We start from the raw sequence: 18,722 nt of genomic DNA, 5'->3' as shown, positions 1-18,722 counted from the left end.
CAGGCTCATTTATGATTCTCCACTGTGGTTTTACTACAAAATAGTGGTGACTGACACTCTGAGACATGAACCTAGGAAGATGTTGAATTCAACACTGAATTGGAAGACTGCTAGATCTATCCTGGAGGCCTGATATCATTATCTAGTGATCTTTGCTCTGTGCTCTTTGTTTAGAATACCACCAACATATTTGGGAATTATTAAAAATGTTATATAATTTAAGAAAACTATTTCCAAGTTTATATTATTAAAAAATTAATACAAGTATTTCTCTTAGCAGGCGACTATATTAGGAGATCAGAGGGACTTCTGGTATCTTCAGACTTTCAATCATATGATCTTGGTGTGCCACGAGACACATATGAAGAACATTACATTATCCCAGCTGTATCCTCAGTGCTTCACTGCAAAAATCTATCATCTGATCATATTAAACAGATCCTATCTTCTGAGTCATCACAGGGTATTAAGGAATATAAAAGTCACAGAGGGGATGTTATAACTATCAAAGGAATGAAGATATTTTCATGCTCAGAGTGTGAGAAATATTTCAATTGTCAAACAACCCTTGATATACATAAGAGAAGTCACACAGGGGAGAAGCCATATCCATGTCCAGAATGTGGGAAATGTTTTACAAATAAATCAATTCTTGTTAGACATCAGAGAACTCACACAGGGGAGAAACCATTTTCATGTTCAGAATGTGGGAAATGTTTTGGAAGGAAATCTTATCTTCTTATACATCAGAGAAGTCACACAGGAGAGATGCCATATTCATGTCCAGAATGTGGGAAATGTTTTACAAAGAAATCAAGTCTTGTTACACATCAGAGAACTCACACAGGGGAAAAGCCATATTCATGTTTAGAATGTGGGATATGTTTTTCAAAGAAATCAAATCTTGTTACACATCAGAGAATCCACACAGGGGAGTCACCATTTTCATGTTCAGAATGTGAGAAATGTTTTAAGCAGAAATCAAGTCTTGTTAAACATCAGAGAATTCACACAGGGGAGAAGCCATTTTTATGTGTAGAGTGTGGGAAATGTTTTAGAAAGAAATTAAGTCTTGTTACACATCAGAGAACTCATACAGGGGAGAAGGCATTTTCATGTTCAGAATGTGGGAAATGTTTTAATCAGATATCAAATCTAATTAAACATCAGAGAATTCACACAGGGGAGAAGCCATTTTCATGTTCAGACTGTGGGAAATATTTTAATCATAAATCAAGTCTTGTTACACATCAGAGAACTCATACAGGGGAGAAGCCATTTTCATGTTCAGACTGTGGGAAATGTTTTAACCAGAGATCAAGTCTAATTAAACATCGGAGAATTCACACAGGGGAGAAGCCATTTTCATGTACAGAATGTGGGAAACGTTTTGTGTCTAAATCACATTTGGTTAGTCATCAAAACAGTCACATAGGGAAGAAGCCATATCTATGCTGAGATTGTGGGAAATGGTTTTATTTAAAATCAACTCATGATAAACATTAAAGAGCTCACATAGTTGAGAAGACATTTTCATACCCATAATGTAAAAAATGTTTTATTTTAAAATAAAATTTCTTAATTTTTGATAAAGTTGTGTTCGATATAAAGGGGAGAGGCCATATTCATGTTCTGAATGTAAGGAATGGTTTTCCCCAAATTAATACAATAAAATAGAATCTAAATAGTTCAAATATATTTTACTCCTGTGGACTGTATTTTATATTAATATATACAGTGTATTGAATACATGTATACTATATGAACAAAAATATTAGAACATCTACATATTAGACCTACAGGATGTTTTTTGGTCTCCTATTCTAAACCCATAGACATGCAAGAATGGAAGTGTGTCTGTGGGAAATCTTCAAAAGAGCATTTGTGAGGTCAGACCGAACTTCTTTTTGTGCTGGAGCAAAGTCATGCTACAACAAAAAACGGCCTTACTCAAACTGCAAACGCAAAGTTGTAAGCATTCAATGCCCAATATGTATTGGTATGATGAATTAAGATTTCTCTTCCTTGGAACTATGGGGCTGATGTAAACCCCTGAAAAGCAGCCCCATGGCATTATCTATTTTGCATCAATCTTTACAGTTGGCACACGCCTGTCAGGAAGGTAACATTGTCCTACCTGACAACCCATACCATGACACTATGGGCACACTGTTTTTATATAGAAATGAGTCCCAAAGGTAGTTTGCACTTTTCAGTTGAGTCAGCAGAGCTGCTGTACATTTCTGGAGTGATTTACGCCACTCAAATGGTTGCAATGTTGATAGATTTGTTAGGTTAGCTACTGCACGCCCTCTGCCACCCCAGCCAACCCAGTATAGTCCACTTTGGACTGACAACATTTTTTTGCGACTAAGTCGGGAAAGAATTGCAACATTTCTAACTTGTTTTTGATGGAATTCTGGTGAAAACGTCTTGATGAATCTGGTCCTTTGTTGCCTTGGTCCAGATATATGACTTTACATTTACCCTATTAATCTTCACTTGCTCTTTCTCATTGCAAGCCTCCCTCTTCCCCAAATCGCTCTGTAAAGGTTACTTTAATAATGTGACATTATCTTCCGCTGTGGATTACCTTGCAGAGCTTAGTATCATTTGCAGAGGCTGGAATCTATTCTGTATGAGCTCTCAAAGGACTTAAATAAACATTTTAAAATGAAGAGGGTCAAATACTGACTTCTGTAATAAACTAATGTTAATTATGCCCAATCAGCGTGTGTTCATTTGATAACCACCCTCTGGTGCCTATCACTGAGCCAGTTGTTATCTGGTCTCAAAACTTATTACTAATCATTACTTAACTTTTCTTTTTTATGCTTCATGAAGAGTGAACAGAATGACTGACTATTTTCAGAATTATATCCAAAATGGGAAAGCAGGGCAGACACACAACCAGGCAAAATCTATTTAATGTAGTTTGACTCTTCCTCAGCCCAGGCAAGGAGGGCATTAATCAGAGATGCAGCAAAGAGACCAAAAGTAACCCTGAAGGAGCTGCTGTTACGGGGGGCTGTCTGATAATAAAACCTAAAGGAATATCAGACAGTCAGGGTCCACCGTGTAAAGACTCTGCTGCAGACTATGGCAGAGGATAAGGGGTATATAAGTGTGCCACTGTAAATAGTAATAGCACAAGTGCAGAGTGCAATACCTCTGTTAAACTCACAGAGGAATATAATTAGAAAATAAAGCAATTCCTCCCTTACTTGGAGGGTGTGTGGTATGGTCTCTGTTAATTGTCACAGAGACAAAAGCAGTGAGTGTGAAATGGCACCTACCTAGGTCCGTTCCTCTAGCGATGCCAGGAGACGGACAGCAGCGTAAGCCGCACAAAGCTCCTACCTGCGTTCGCTCCACTAGTGTGCGAGGACACGAACCACTAGATATGGCACCTGCCTAGGTCCGCTCCACTAGTGGTGCAAAAGAGACGGACAGCAGCATAAGCCGCACAAAGCTCCTACCTATGTTCGCTCCCCTAGTGTGCGAGGATACGAACAACTGCCAGACGCAGTATAAGGAACGTTACACTAGCGGCAACGGCCACCTACGAGTAGAATCACAAGGCCCAGCCAGACCATGTGCCTCAGGCACCTGTCTATGTCCGCTCCACTAAGAGGTAAGGATACGGACCGCAGCCGAAGCTGTAAGGTATAAGAACGCTACCCTGCCGGTAGCGCTCACCTAGCATAGACAGAGAGATGCCTAGAGGGACGTGCACAAAGCGTCTACTTTCATGCATGTACCAAGAGGACTGAGCGCCGGGCGGCGTGCGCCAAGGTCTTATATAGACTCTGTGCCTCATCCAAGATGGAGGAAACCAGAGCCAATCCGCTGCCAGAATGACAGCAATGACGTCACGCTGGCCTATCACCGAGCAAAGCGTCACAAGCACATGACCAGCGACCAATCGGCATAGAAGGTGTCAGAGACATGTGACCACGTGTCACAAGCACATGACCAGCGGCCAATCAGTTTAGAAGGTGTCAGAGACATGTGACCTCGTGTCAGCGATGATGTCACCCGCACATGTGCAATGGCTCCAAGATAGGACTTAGTCTCCAGCGCTTGCACATGTGCAGTAGCAAGAAATCCGAACATAGTCTCCAGTGCTCGCACATGTGCAGTAGCAAGAAATCCAAACATAGTCTCCAGTGCCACAGCAACCATAACAGTACCTCCCCCTCAAGGGCCCCCCTCCCGGCGACGCAGGTAATCGGCAACTAAGTCGGGAGCATGGACAGCCTCCTCAGGCTCCCAAGAGCGATGTTCCGGGCCGTAGCCCTCCCAATCTATCAAGAAGAACCTGCGCCCTTTAACCATCTTAGAACCAACTATGGCTCGTACTTCATAGCTAGAGCGAGAGGAATCAGAGGCAGGAGAGTGCACTTCACGAGCGTGAGGTAAAATAGCCGGCTTTAGCAGTGAAACATGGAATTTATCATGGATCCTAGGATGGACGGGTAACTTCAATTGGTAGACTACAGGATTTACCTGTCGAAGAACCTCATAAGGGCCCAGGAAGCGTGGAGCAAATTTGACAGAGCTCACTCTAAGTTTCACGTGTTTTGCAGAGAGCCACACAAAGTCCCCTGGAGAAAAGACAGGAGCCGGGCGACGAAACCGATCGGACACCATCTTCATACAGTCCATAGCTGCTTGGATCGACTCTTGAGTCCGATCCCAAACCTCTCTGGCATTAGTTGCCCAGTCGGCAACAAGAGGAGGAGGTGCAGCAGCGGGAAACGGTACCGGTACCCTAGGGTGTTGCCCATTATTGAGTACGAACGGTGTCTGCCCAGTGGCCTCAGCCAGCGAATTGTTAAGGGCAAATTCTGCCCAGTGTAGGAGGGAGGACCAGTTATCGTGGCTCTCAGCAACAAAGTGTCGAAGGTATATAATCATGGATTGATTGGTACGCTCAACCAAACCATTGGTCTCCGGATGGTATGCCGAAGAGAGATTCAACTCAATTTGCAGAAGGCTACAAAGATCTCGCCAGAAACGGGAAGCAAATTGCAGGCCTCTATCACAAATGATACGATCTGGCATCCCGTGAAGCCTAAAGACATGCTTGAGGAATAGTTTGGCTAGTACCCTGGAAGATGGGATTCTCGATAACGGTACGAGATGAACCATCCGGGAGAAATGGTCCATAATGACCCACACAAATCTATGTCCCTGTGAACACGGAAGATCACCCACAAAGTCCATGCCTACTACCTCCCATGGTCTATCTGGCACTGGTAAAGGATGCAAGAGCCCAGCCGGTCTCTGCCGTAATGGACGGTTGCGAGTACACGAGTAGCAGGAACCGACATATCTCTTGACGTGGTTGGCTAAGTGTGGTCACCAATACCACCTCTCGAGTAACTCTCGTGTGCGTCTAATACCAAAATGCCCACCCACCTTTGAGGTGTGGGCCCACAACAGTATATCATTCTGTCGATCCGGCGGAACAAAGGTCTTGCCCGGTGGGATTTGGTCTAACGTCACAGGGGAGAGCGTATGAAAAACCCTGGAGGGAAGGATAAGACGAGTTTCGTCAATCTCTTCCTGGGTAGAAACCATAGAGCGAGACAGGGCGTCTGCCTTGTTATTCTTACTCCCAGACAGATAGTTGATGGAGAAGTGAAAGCGGGAGAAAAACAAGGACCAGCGGGCTTGGCGAGGATTCAGACGCTGAGCGGTTTGTAAGTACGTCAGATTCTTATGGTCTGTATAGACCTGGAAAGGATGTTTCGCTCCTTCTGGCAAGTGACGCCACTCCTCCAAGGCTAATCTCAGGGCGAGCAGTTCCCTATCCCCAATGGTATAGTTTCTCTCTGCCGGTGAAAAGGTTTTAGCAAAGAAGAAACACGGCCTTTTTCTACCTACACCGTTCTTTTGATACAAGACCGCACCAGCACCCACTGAAGATGCATCAACCTCCAAGAGGAAGGGCTTATTCTCATCGGGTCTTTGAAGAACGGGAGCAGTTGAAAAGTGTCTTTTTACTGCCTCAAAAGCCTGGGATGTCTCAGTAGACCAGACTTTTGGATTAGCACCTTTCTTAGTCAAGGCCACCAAAGGGGCCACCAAAGTGGAGAAATGGGGTATGAACTGCCGGTAATAATTTATGAATCCTAAGAAGCGTTGCACTGCCTTCAAGGAATGAGGTTCGGACCATTCCAGGACAGCAGAGAGCTTCGCAGGATCCATAGCCAGACCCTCTTGTGAGATAATGTAACCCAAAAAAGGCAAGGATGACTCCTCGAATACACACTTTTCGAGTTTAGCAAACAATGAGTGCTCCCTTAAACGGGAAAGGACAGGAACGACATCCTGACGATGAGTCTCCAGATCAGGAGAAAAAATCAAGATGTCTTCAAGATACACCACGACGGAGGATAACAGTAAATCCCTGAACACATCGTTTACGAAGTCCTGAAATACTGCGGGTGCATTACATAAACCAAAAGGCATGACGAGGTATTCATAGTGACCGTCTCGGGTGTTAAAAGCGGTCTTCCATTCGTCACCCTCTCGAATTCGTACCAAGTTATACGCACCGCGCAGATCCAACTTTGTAAAAACTTGAGCTCCCCTCAGTCTGTCAAAGAGCTCCGAAATTAAAGGTAACGAGTATTTGTTCTTTATTGTGATTGCGTTGAGACCCCTGTAATCTATGCAGGGACGCAAATCACCCTCTTTCTTCCGAACAAAAAAACCCAGCTCCTGCGGGAGAGACAGACTTACGAATGAACCCCTTCTCTAAACTCTCTCTTATATAGGTCGACATAGCCTCCGACTCAGGTATTGACAGGGGGTAAACCCTGCCCTTAGGTGGAACCGAACCTGGGATAAGGTCTATGGCGCAGTCATACGGCCTATGGGGTGGAAGAACCTCAGCACCCTGTTTGGAGAACACGTCAGCGAAATCCAAATAGGGTGTAGGTATGGTAGAGAGATCAGTTGATGCAACCGCAACGACCTTAGGTGGTAAGGGAAGACATCGGGACTGACATTTCGAACCCCAACTAATAATGCTGTCGGACTCTCAGTCAATTAGAGGACCATGGGTCCGAAGCCATGGGAGACCCAGAAGAACGTCGTCTATACCCTCAGGCAAAACAAGAAAAGAAATCTCCTCTATGTGACCCTGAGACAGGGAAAGGCGCAAGGGAACTGTCCTCAATGTAATGGAGTCAGACAACATAGTCCCATTAACAACACGGACAGGAATAGGCGCCTCTAACATGATAGAGGGAATATTGTGTCTCTTTACAAATCCTGAGGACACAAAAGTCCCGTCAGCTCCGGAATCCACAAAAGCCATAATAGGCCATATATTCTCAGAGAATGAGAGCTGACCTGGGATACTACACTTAGAGGGTGCAGAAGACGTCTCTAGTAACCCCCCCTCTAATGGTTACTAGGCCTGGGAGTTTCCCTGACGGCTAGGACACTTGTTGGCATAGTGCCCAGCCTGACGACATACGTAACATATAGGAGGACCAGACCTGCGTAGTCTGGAGGACGTATGACCTAACTCCATAGGAGTGGGAGATGTCTTAGATGCTGAGGAAGATGGTAGTGGACCCTCAACAACTGGAATAGCCCGATGCTTAGGGCATGAGGAAGAGACCTCGAGTCTATGTTCGTTATGGCGTACGTCGATCCTTGTTGCTACAGTGATTAAGTCCTCCAGAGAAGCAGGGACCTCACGAGTAACAAGGGCATCCTTGACATAGCCTGCCAACCCTCTCCAGAAGATAGGAATCAACACCTTTTCTGGCCAATCTAGTTCTGCCACCAGAGTTCTAAAAGCAATGGCATAAGAACTAGTGGATAACGAACCCTGAGATAGATCTAACAGTCTCAGGGCCGCATCATGGGTAACCTGCGGACCCATGAATACCGCTTTAAGAGCTTCAAGAAAGTCTTGATGTCTCAGAGTAACCACATCAGAGCGCTCCCATAGGGGAGTCGCCCATTCTAAGGTTTTGTCCTGAAGTAAGGATATGATAAAGCCTACTCTGGACCTCTCCGTAGAGAAGCGAGAAGAGTTGACCTCTAGGTGTATCTGACACTGACTAATGAAACCACGACATGATCTGGCATCGCCAGAATACCTGTTTGGCAGAGCAAGTCGAGGATCATGTGCAGATGTCACCATGGTCTGAGGTTTATCCTCAATAGTCTTGAGCCGCGACTCAAGTGCTTGTATGTAACGGTGTAACTGCTGATATTCTGCCATAACTGCCAGACCCTTGGCTCAGTCCTAATGTTACGTGGGGGCTGTCTGATAATAAAACCTAAAGGAATATCAGACAGTCAGGGTCCACCGTGCAAAGACTCTGCTGCAGACTATGGCAGAGGATAAGGGGTATATAAGTGTGCCACTGTAAATAGTAATAGCACAAGTGCAGAGTGCAATACCTCTGTTAAACTCACAGAGTAATATAATTAGAAAATAAAGCAATTCCTCCCTTACTTGGAGGGTGTGTGGTATGGTCTCTGTTAATTGTCACAGAGACAAAAGCAGTGAGTGTGAAATGGCACCTACCTAGGTCCGTTCCTCTAGCGATGCCAGGAGACGGACAGCAGCGTAAGCCGCACAAAGCTCCTACCTGCGTTCGCTCCAATAGTGTGCGAGGACACGAACCACTAGATATGGCACCTGCCTAGGTCCGCTCCACTAGTGGTGCAAAAGAGACGGACAGCAGCATAAGCCGCACAAAGCTCCTACCTATGTTCGCTCCCCTAGTGTGCGAGGATACGAACAACTGCCAGACGCAGTATAAGGAACGTTACACTAGCGGCAACGGCCACCTACGAGTAGAATCACAAGGCCCAGCCAGACCATGTGCCTCAGGCACCTGTCTATGTCCGCTCCACTAAGAGGTAAGGATACGGACCGCAGCCGAAGCTGTAAGGTATAAGAACGCTACCCTGCCGGTAGCGCTCACCTAGCATAGACAGAGAAATGCCTAGAGGGACGTGCACAAAGCGTCTACTTTCATGCATGTACCAAGAGGACTGAGCGCCGGGCGGCGTGCGCCAAGGTCTTATATAGACTCTGTGCCTCATCCAAGATGGAGGAAACCAGAGCCAATCCGCTGCCAGAATGACAGCAATGACGTCACGCTGGCCTATCACCGAGCAAAGCGTCACAAGCACATGACCAGCGACCAATCGGCATAGAAGGTGTCAGAGACATGTGACCACGTGTCACAAGCACATGACCAGCGGCCAATCAGTTTAGAAGGTGTCAGAGACATGTGACCTCGTGTCAGCGATGATGTCACCCGCACATGTGCAATGGCTCCAAGATAGGACTTAGTCTCCAGCGCTTGCACATGTGCAGTAGCAAGAAATCCGAACATAGTCTCCAGTGCTCGCACATGTGCAGTAGCAAGAAATCCAAACATAGTCTCCAGTGCCACAGCAACCATAACAGTACCTCCCCCTCAAGGGCCCCCCTCCCGGCGACGCAGGTAATCGGCAACTAAGTCGGGAGCATGGACAGCCTCCTCAGGCTCCCAAGAGCGATGTTCCGGGCCGTAGCCCTCCCAATCTATCAAGAAGAACCTGCGCCCTTTAACCATCTTAGAACCAACTATGGCTCGTATCTCATAGCTAGAGCGAGAGGAATCAGAGGCAGGAGAGTGCACTTCACGAGCGTGAGGTAAAATAGCCGGCTTTAGCAGTGAAACATGGAATTTGTCATGGATCCTAGGATGGACGGGTAACTTCAATTGGTAGACTACAGGATTTACCTGTCGAAAAACCTCATAAGGGCCCAGGAAGCGTGGAGCAAATTTGACAGAGCTCACTCTAAGTTTCACGTGTTTTGCAGAGAGCCACACAAAGTCCCCTGGAGAAAAGACAGGAGCCGGGCGACGAAACCGATCGGACACCATCTTCATACGGTCCTTAGCTGCTTGGATCGACTCTTGAGTCCGATCCCAAACCTCTCTGGCATTAGTTGCCCAGTCGGCAACAAGAGGAGGAGGTGCAGCAGCGGGAAACGGTACCGGTACCCTAGGGTGTTGCCCATTATTGAGTACGAACTGTGTCTGCCCAGTGGCCTCAGCCAGCGAATTGTTAAGGGCAAATTCTGCCCAGGGTAGGAGGGAGGACCAGTTATCGTGGCTCTCAGCAACAAAGTGTCGAAGGTATATAATCATGGATTGATTGGTACGCTCAACCAAACCATTGGTCTCCGGATGGTATGCCGAAGAGAGATTCAACTCAATTTGCAGAAGGCTACAAAGATCTCGCCAGAAACGGGAAGCAAATTGCGGGCCTCTATCACAAATGATACGATCTGGCATCCCGTGAAGCCTAAAGACATGCTTGAGGAATAGTTTGGCTAGTACCCTGGAAGATGGGATTCTCGATAACGGTACGAGATGAACCATCCGGGAGAAATGGTCCGTAATGACCCACACAAATCTATGTCCCTGTGAACACGGAAGATCACCCACAAAGTCCATGCCTACTACCTCCCATGGTCTATCTGGCACTGGTAAAGGATGCAAGAGCCCAGCCGGTCTCTGCCGTAATGGACGGTTGCGAGTACACGAGTAGCAGGAACCGACATATCTCTTGACGTGGTTGGCTAAGTGTGGCCACCAATACCACCTCTCGAGTAACTCTCGTGTGCGTCTAATACCAAAATGCCCACCCACCTTTGAGGTGTGGGCCCACAACAGTATATCATTCTGTCGATTCGGCGGAACAAAGGTCTTGCCCGGTGGGATTTGGTCTAACGTCACAGGGGAGAGCGTATGAAAAACCCTGGAGGGAAGGATAAGACGAGGTTCGTCAATCTCTTCCTGGGTAGAAACCATAGAGCGAGACAGGGCGTCTGCCTTGTTATTCTTACTCCCAGACAGATAGTTGATGGAGAAGTGAAAGCGGGAGAAAAACAAGGACCAGCGGGCTTGGCGAGGATTCAGACGCTGAGCTGTTTGTAAGTACGTCAGATTCTTATGGTCTGTATAGACCTGGAAAGGATGTTTCGCTCCTTCTAGCAAGTGACGCCACTCCTGCAAGGCTAATCTCAGGGCGAGCAGTTCCCTATCCCCAATGGTATAGTTTCTCTCTGCCGGTGAAAAGGTTTTAGCAAAGAAGAAACACGGCCTTTTTCTACCTACACCGTTCTTTTGATACAAGACCGCACCAGCACCCACTGAAGAGGCATCAACCTCCAAGAGGAAGGGCTTATTCTCATCGGGTCTTTGAAGAACGGGAGCAGTTGAAAAGTGTCTTTTTACTGCCTCAAAAGCCTGGGATGTCTCAGTAGACCAGACTTTTGGATTAGCACCTTTCTTAGTCAAGGCCACCAAAGGGGCCACCAAAGTGGAGAAATGGGGTATGAACTGCCGGTAATAATTTATGAATCCTAAGAAGCGTTGCACTGCCTTCAAGGAATGAGGTTCGGACCATTCCAGGACAGCAGAGAGCTTCGCAGGATCCATAGCCAGACCCTCTTGTGAGATAATGTAACCCAAAAAAGGCAAGGATGACTCCTCGAATACACACTTTTCGAGTTTAGCAAACAATGAGTGCTCCCTTAAACGGGAAAGGACAGGAACGACATCCTGACGATGAGTCTCCAGATCAGGAGAAAAAATCAGGATGTCTTCCAGATACACCACGACGGAGGATAACAGTAAATCCCTGAACACATCGTTTACGAAGTCCTGAAATACTGCGGGTGCATTACATAAACCAAAAGGCATGTGTAATACTATTGTATGTTCTGAGGATTTCGATAGCGTTAGGGCAATGACAACCAGAGACGAGTTCTTGGTACAAAGATGTTTATAACATGTAACCACGATAGGTACACAAACGGAACAAACACAGTAGAACAATAACACACGAAATACCTTCCCGAATCGGAGCGAAGGGAATTCCCGGGGCCACGCACCGGACTCCCCCAGGGAGACCACCAAGAGCGAACCCCTATACAGGGACTGTCTGGCAATCACCCCGGAAGGCCTAAATGCGCAGCAGCCGAAACACAAGGGGCAAGAGGTAAAGTCCAGAAGTGTCCGTACGGGATGATAGTCCAGAGTGGTTACGAACCGGAAGGAACTGGGCAGAAGTGCTGACCAAAGACGGCAGACGGAGTCCGGGCACAGCTTGAAGAAACCGGGTACGGTCCAGAGTCGGTGTCGGTAGTCTTTCAGGAGGATCCAAATGGCAATCAGGAATTAGGAGCAGCAAAGCAGGAGCACACAGCAAGCAGTATACTCAGGCACTGGACTAGGCTTAGAGGCGGCCTTTTAAGCAGCTGGACAGGAAGTAGGGCAACAGAACAGTAAACTCCATCTTAACCGAGGGCAAGCTCTTTCAAAAGAGAACTGGAAATCCCGGAAACCTGACATTACTCCCCCCCCCAGAAACGGCCTCAGGACGGATCAGGGCCTGGCTTGTCCGGGTACCGCCGATGAAACTGAGCAATCTTCCGGGGTGCCCGAATGTTACCCACCGGTTCCCAGGAATCGTCCTCGGGGGCGTACCCCTGCCAACGTACCAGATACTGAAGCCTATGACGATGGAGCCGGAAGTCAATAATGTCCTCAACCACGAACTGCTCCTCGCCGTCAACCATCACAGGCGGAGGAGGAGGCACGACACGACCATGAAACGTATTAGGAGAAACGGGTTTGAGGAGAGAAACATGAAAGACCGGGTGTACCTTTAGATGGTGCGGTAACCGTAGCCGACAGGCCACAGGGCTCACGATCCCGGTGATCTTAAACGGACCGATGAATTTTTGTCCCAGCTTCTGCGAAGGAACACCCAATCTCAGGTTTTTGGTGGATAACCATACAGAGTCCCCTACCTTATACATGGGTGCCGGTTTCCGGTGAGTGTCTGCCGACCTCTTGTAACGCTCCTGAGCCGTAGCCACAGTGTCCTTTAGAACCTCCAGATTTTGTCGTAGCTCTGTCAATCTGTCCTCCACCGCTGGCACCGAAACCGCAACCGGTGACCTAGGCAAAACATTCGGATGGTAACCCAAGTTAGCGAAAAAGGGCGTTACCTTAGTGGAGCTGCTCTGAGTGTTGTTATACGAGAACTCCGCCAACGGAAGCATCTTCAACCAATCGTCCTGCAGATGGCTGACATAACATCGAAGGTATTGTTCCAGGGTTTGATTAGTCCGTTCGGTTTGCCCATTTGTCTGAGGATGGTATGCAGAAGACAAACAGACATCAATCTGGAGTGCCGAACAAAACCTCTTCCAGAACTTAGACGTGAACTGCACGCCCCGGTCAGAGATGATCTCATCTGGTACCCCATGCAATCGGAATACGTTCTGGATAACCAAATCCACTGTCTCTGCGGCTGAGGGAAGACCGGTACACGGAATAAAGTGAGCAGCTTTTGTCAACCGATCCACCACCACTAAAATGGTATTGTGACCGCCTGAGACTGGCAACTCCACAATAAAATCCATTGAGATAGATCCCCAAGGGCGAGATGGAACGGGTAACGGTTGGAGGAGTCCCGTAGGAGCCACACGAGGGACCTTGCACCGGGCACAAACCACACATGAGTGGACATAGTCCTTTACATCCTTTAAACAGGTAGGCCACCAGAAAAAACGGCTCAGAAATTCCTGCGTCTTCTGTACCCCCCTATGACCAGCCAACACGGAGTCATGGACCAACTTGAGAACCCGAAGTCTTACGGCCTCCGGGACATAAATGCGTCGCTCTCTCAACCACACACCATTCCGAAGAACAAGAGTTACATCATTCGGGGGGGCAGCAAGAAATACGTCACCATCATAGGCCAGCTTGATGTCCTTCCACAAGTCCTGGTCCTGGATTACTCCAACGAAATTGGCATCCGATAACACGGTCTGAGACGGGGTTCCAGGCACGGAGTCCACGGCGTGGATTCGGGACAAGGCATCGGCTTTCCCATTACGTGAACCTGGACGGTATGTAACGATAAAATTGAACTGGTTAAGGAGTAGGCTCCAACGGGCTTGCCGTGGAGACAGGCACCTGGCAGACTTAAGAAATTCCAGGTTACGATGATCTGTGAGTACTATCACTTGCTGCGCAGCTCCCTGTAAGTGGTGTCTCCATTCCTTAAAAGCTGAAATAATCGCCAACAATTCCTTGTCCGCAATGTCATAGTTCCTTTCTGCAGGGGACAACCGGCGAGAAAAGAAAGCACACGGATGCAAGAGACTCTTGTCCCCAGTCCTTTGAGAAAGGATTGCCCCTAATGCATAGTCGGAAGCGTCGACTTCCACAATAAAGGGAAGTGCAGGATTCGGATGTACTAATATTGGCGCTGAGGTAAAACAAACCTTGAGACGATGGAAAGCTTCCTGGGCCTGGGCGGACCACACAAACTTCTGTCCTTTCTTGGTTAACAGAGTGATGGGACGGACGATCTCTGAAAAGTTACGGATAAAGCGTCGGTAAAAGTTGGCAAAACCGACAAAGCGTTGAACCTCTTTGATGTTTCCCGGTTCCGGCCAGTCTAGAATTGCTTGTATCTTGCCAGACTCCATGTTCAGTCCCTGAGGAGAGATGACATAACCTAAGAATTGTATTTGTGAGCAATGGAATTCGCATTTCTCCAGTTTAATGTACAGGTGGTTATCCCTCAGACGGGTAAGTACGGTCTTGACGTGCTCCTGGTGTTCCTGTAGGGAATCAGAAAAGATCAGGATATCATCCAGATAAATCACCATGAATTGGTCCATTATATCCCTAAAAATATCGTTAACTAGATGTTGTAAAGCCGCGGGAGCGTTACAAAGTCCAAAAGGCATCACTAGGTACTCATAATGTCCATACCGACATCGGAACGCGGTCTTCCACTCGTCTCCGGGACGTATGCGAAGTAGATTATATGCCCCACGGAGATCCAATTTAGTGAATATCTTTGCCTGTTGGACTCTCTCCAATAGCTCAGGAATCAACGGTAACGGATACCGGTTCCGGATGGTTATTTTATTCAGTTCCCGGTAGTCAATACAGGGTCTCAGAGTCCCCTCTTTCTTTTTCACGAAAAAGATGGGTGCCCCTGCTGGTGAGGTAGACGGACGAATAAATCCCTTGGCTAGACTTTCATCGATGTACTCTTTTAGTGCTTCTAGCTCAGGTGCCGCCAACGGGTAGACATGACCAAACGGGATCTCCGCCCCTGGGAGTAAGTCTATGGGGCAATCATACGGTCTATGCGGGGGAAGCCGATCGGCTTTTCTTTTGTCGCATATATCAGCGAAGTCATGATAAACCGGGGGTAAAACAGGTACCTGTACAGTGCCCTCCGCATTCGGTGTTACTGGAACCGGTACAGTTGGACTAATGGTCGGACCACTCTGCGGTGGGAAGGATATTTCCTTAGTCTCCCAATCGATGATTGGATTTGTAGACCGTAGCCACGGAATTCCTAAAATAATCGGAAAATGAGGAGAAGAAATCAACATGAAAACAAGGGTCTCCTGCTGACCTGGCTTCATCACGCATTCTAGGGGTACTGTTTCCCGATCAACTGGTCCAGAAACTAACGGAGATCCGTCTACCGTCTCCATGGTAACCGGTGAGGATCTTTGTTGAGTCCGGATACCGTGTTTCCTGGCAAAAGAAGAGTCCATGAAATTACCCCCTGCCCCAGAGTCTATCATTGCAGATGTAGGTATTAACTGTCCCTCCCACCGGATCTGAATGGGAAGCGAGCAATGGGTATATTTCCCTTCTGAGTCCTTAGGTGATGTTGACATTACAGTCAAGGGAAATACCGCATCCAGGTGTCCACTTGCCTCAGAGATATCGGACTCTGCGTCCGTGTTGTCACACTCTGCCATGGCTGCCAATACCTTATTTGGGCGATTTGGACGTCTCGGGCAGTCGATCAAGAAATGGTCCGATTGACCGCAATAGAAACACAAACGCTCACGGAGCCGGTGTTCACGACGTTCGTTGGTCTCTCGCTTTTGCAGAGAGTCCACTTGCATAGGAACGTCCTCGGCCTCCCGTGGCGTCCTGAGAGCGGGTTCTCTGGAAGGAAACGCAAAGTTGGTTACCCGGTTTACAGCTGCCCATTTTTCCTGTCTACGTTCCGTCAAGCGGGTATCAATACGCACACAGTGTTGAAGAAACAGTTCAAAATCCCCTGGAGATTCGGAACGAGCTAACTCGTCCTTGATGGTACCGGACAAACCTTTTCTGAAAACTGACAATAACGCATTGTTTCCCCAGTCGGTGTCTACCACTAACCTTTTGAACTCAGTGGCGTATTCAACGACAGACCGCTTTCCCTGACGTAAGGAAAGGAGAGCCGATTCAGCGGTAGCACGGCGATTCGGATCATCAAACATTTGCGCCATTGCGGTCAGAAAGTCATCCAGGTGATTTAAACGGATATCCCGATTCTCTATCATAGGATTAGCCCAAGTCAGTGCTCGTGAGGTTAATAACATGATTATACATAACACTTTTGACCGGTCAGAACGGTAATAATCAGCATGTACATCAAAAAACAGTATACATTGGTTAACAAATCCACGAAACTGACTACGATCACCATTGAAACGGAATGGGGGTAACCTAGGCATACCGGCAGCTGATACGGACGTAGTGGGGACGGCTTCCTGAGCCTCCACTCTGACTTGCAAATCCTGAATAGCCGGACCCAGTACCTGGTGATCATGGCCCAGCTGTGCCTCCACATCTCTAAGTTTAGTTTGTACCGCCTCCATCTCCTGCTGCAAGGAGTTAATCATGGAAAAGAGCTGATCTACTCGTGTCTCAGTCATTGCCCCAGCGAAATCCTTTTATGGCCTGAGTATAATGTAATACTATTGTATGTTCTGAGGATTTCGATAGCGTTAGGGCAATGACAACCAGAGACGAGTTCTTGGTACAAAGATGTTTATAACATGTAACCACGATAGGTACACAAACGGAACAAACACAGTAGAACAATAACACACGAAATACCTTCCCGAATCGGAGCGAAGGGAATTCCCGGGGCCACGCACCGGACTCCCCCAGGGAGACCACCAAGAGCGAACCCCTATACAGGGACAGTCTGGCAATCACCCCGGAAGGCCTAAATGCGCAGCAGCCGGGACACAAGGGGCAAGAGGTAAAGTCCAGAAGTGTCCGTACGGGATGATAGTCCAGAGTGGTTACGAACCGGAAGGAACTGGGCAGAAGTGCTGACCAAAGACGGCAGACGGAGTCCGGGCACAGCTTGAAGAAACCGGGTACGGTCCAGAGTCGGTGTCGGTAGTCTTTCAGGAGGATCCAAATGGCAATCAGGAATTAGGAGCAGCAAAGCAGGAGCACACAGCAAGCAGTATACTCAGGCACTGGACTAGGCTTAGAGGCGGCCTTTTAAGCAGCTGGACAGGAAGTAGGGCAACAGAACAGTAAACTCCATCTTAACCGAGGACAAGCTCTTTCAAAAGAGAACTGGAAATCCCGGAAACCTGACAGCATGACGAGGTATTCATAGTGACCGTCTCGGGTGTTAAAAGCGGTCTTCCATTCGTCACCCTCTCGAATTCGTACCAAGTTATACGCACCCCGCAGATCCAACTTTGTAAAAACCTGAGCTCCCCTCAGTCTGTCAAAGAGCTCCGAAATTAAAGGTAACGAGTATTTGTTCTTTATTGTGATTGCGTTGAGACCCCTGTAATCTATGCAGGGACGCAAATCACCCTCTTTCTTCCGAACAAAAAAACCCAGCTCCCGCGGGAGAGACAGACTTACGAATGAACCCCTTCTCTAAACTCTCTCCTATATAGGTCGACATAGCCTCCGACTCAGGTATTGACAGGGGGTAAACCCTGCCCTTAGGTGGAACCGAACCTGGGATAAGGTCTATGGCGCAGACATACGGCCTATGGGGTGGAAGAACCTCAGCACCCTGTTTGGAAAACACGTCAGCGAAATCCAAATAGGGTGTAGGTATGGTAGAGAGATCAGTTGATGCAACCGCAACGACCTTAGGTGGTAAGGGAAGACATCGGGACTGACATTTCGAACCCCAACTAATAATGCTGTCGGACTCTCAGTCAATTAGAGGACCATGGGTCCGAAGCCATGGGAGACCCAGAAGAACGTCGTCTATACCCTCAGGCAAAACAAGAAAAGAAATCTCCTCTATGTGACCCTGAGACAGGGAAAGGCGCAAGGGAACTGTCCTCAATGTAATGGAGTCAGACAACATAGTCCCATTAACAACACGGACAGGAATAGGCGCCTCTAACATGATAGAGGGAATATTGTGTCTCTTTACAAATCCTGAGGACACAAAAGTCCCGTCAGCTCCGGAATCCACAAAAGCCATAATAGGCCATATATTCTCAGAGAATGAGAGCTGACCTGGGATACTACACTTAGAGGGTGCAGAAGACGTCTCTAGCGGACCCATGAATACCGCTTTAAGAGCTTCAAGAAAGTCTTGATGTCTCAGAGTAACCACATCAGAGCGCTCCCATAGGGGAGTCGCCTATTCTAAGGTTTTGTCCTGAAGTAAGGATATGATAAAGCCTACTCTGGACCTCTCCATAGAGAAGCGAGAAGGCATCTCTCTGTCTATGCTAGGTGAGCGCTACCGGCAGGGTAGCGTTCTTATACCTTACAGCTTCGGCTGCGGTCCGTATCCTTACCTCTTAGTGGAGCGGACATAGACAGGTGCCTGAGGCACATGGTCTGGCTGGGCCT

General features: G+C 47.7%; 1 protein-coding gene across 1 annotated transcript in view; it reads left to right on the top strand.

Moving 5' to 3' along the window:
* The window catches only part of LOC142312991 (uncharacterized), a 217,912-nt gene extending 216,406 nt beyond the window's left edge, over nucleotides 1–1,506 (top strand). The window contains 1 exon segment of the mRNA XM_075351979.1: nucleotides 512–1,506. Within this exon segment, the coding sequence (XP_075208094.1) occupies nucleotides 512–1,506 (995 nt within the window).
* The last annotated feature ends 17,216 nt before the right edge of the window (nucleotides 1,507–18,722 follow it).

This window comes from Anomaloglossus baeobatrachus, chromosome 5 (assembly GCF_048569485.1).
Source record: "Anomaloglossus baeobatrachus isolate aAnoBae1 chromosome 5, aAnoBae1.hap1, whole genome shotgun sequence".
NCBI lineage: Eukaryota > Metazoa > Chordata > Amphibia > Anura > Aromobatidae > Anomaloglossus > Anomaloglossus baeobatrachus.
The sequence above is the reverse complement of the archived record's forward strand: the minus strand, read 5'-3'. Positions and strand labels throughout refer to the sequence as shown.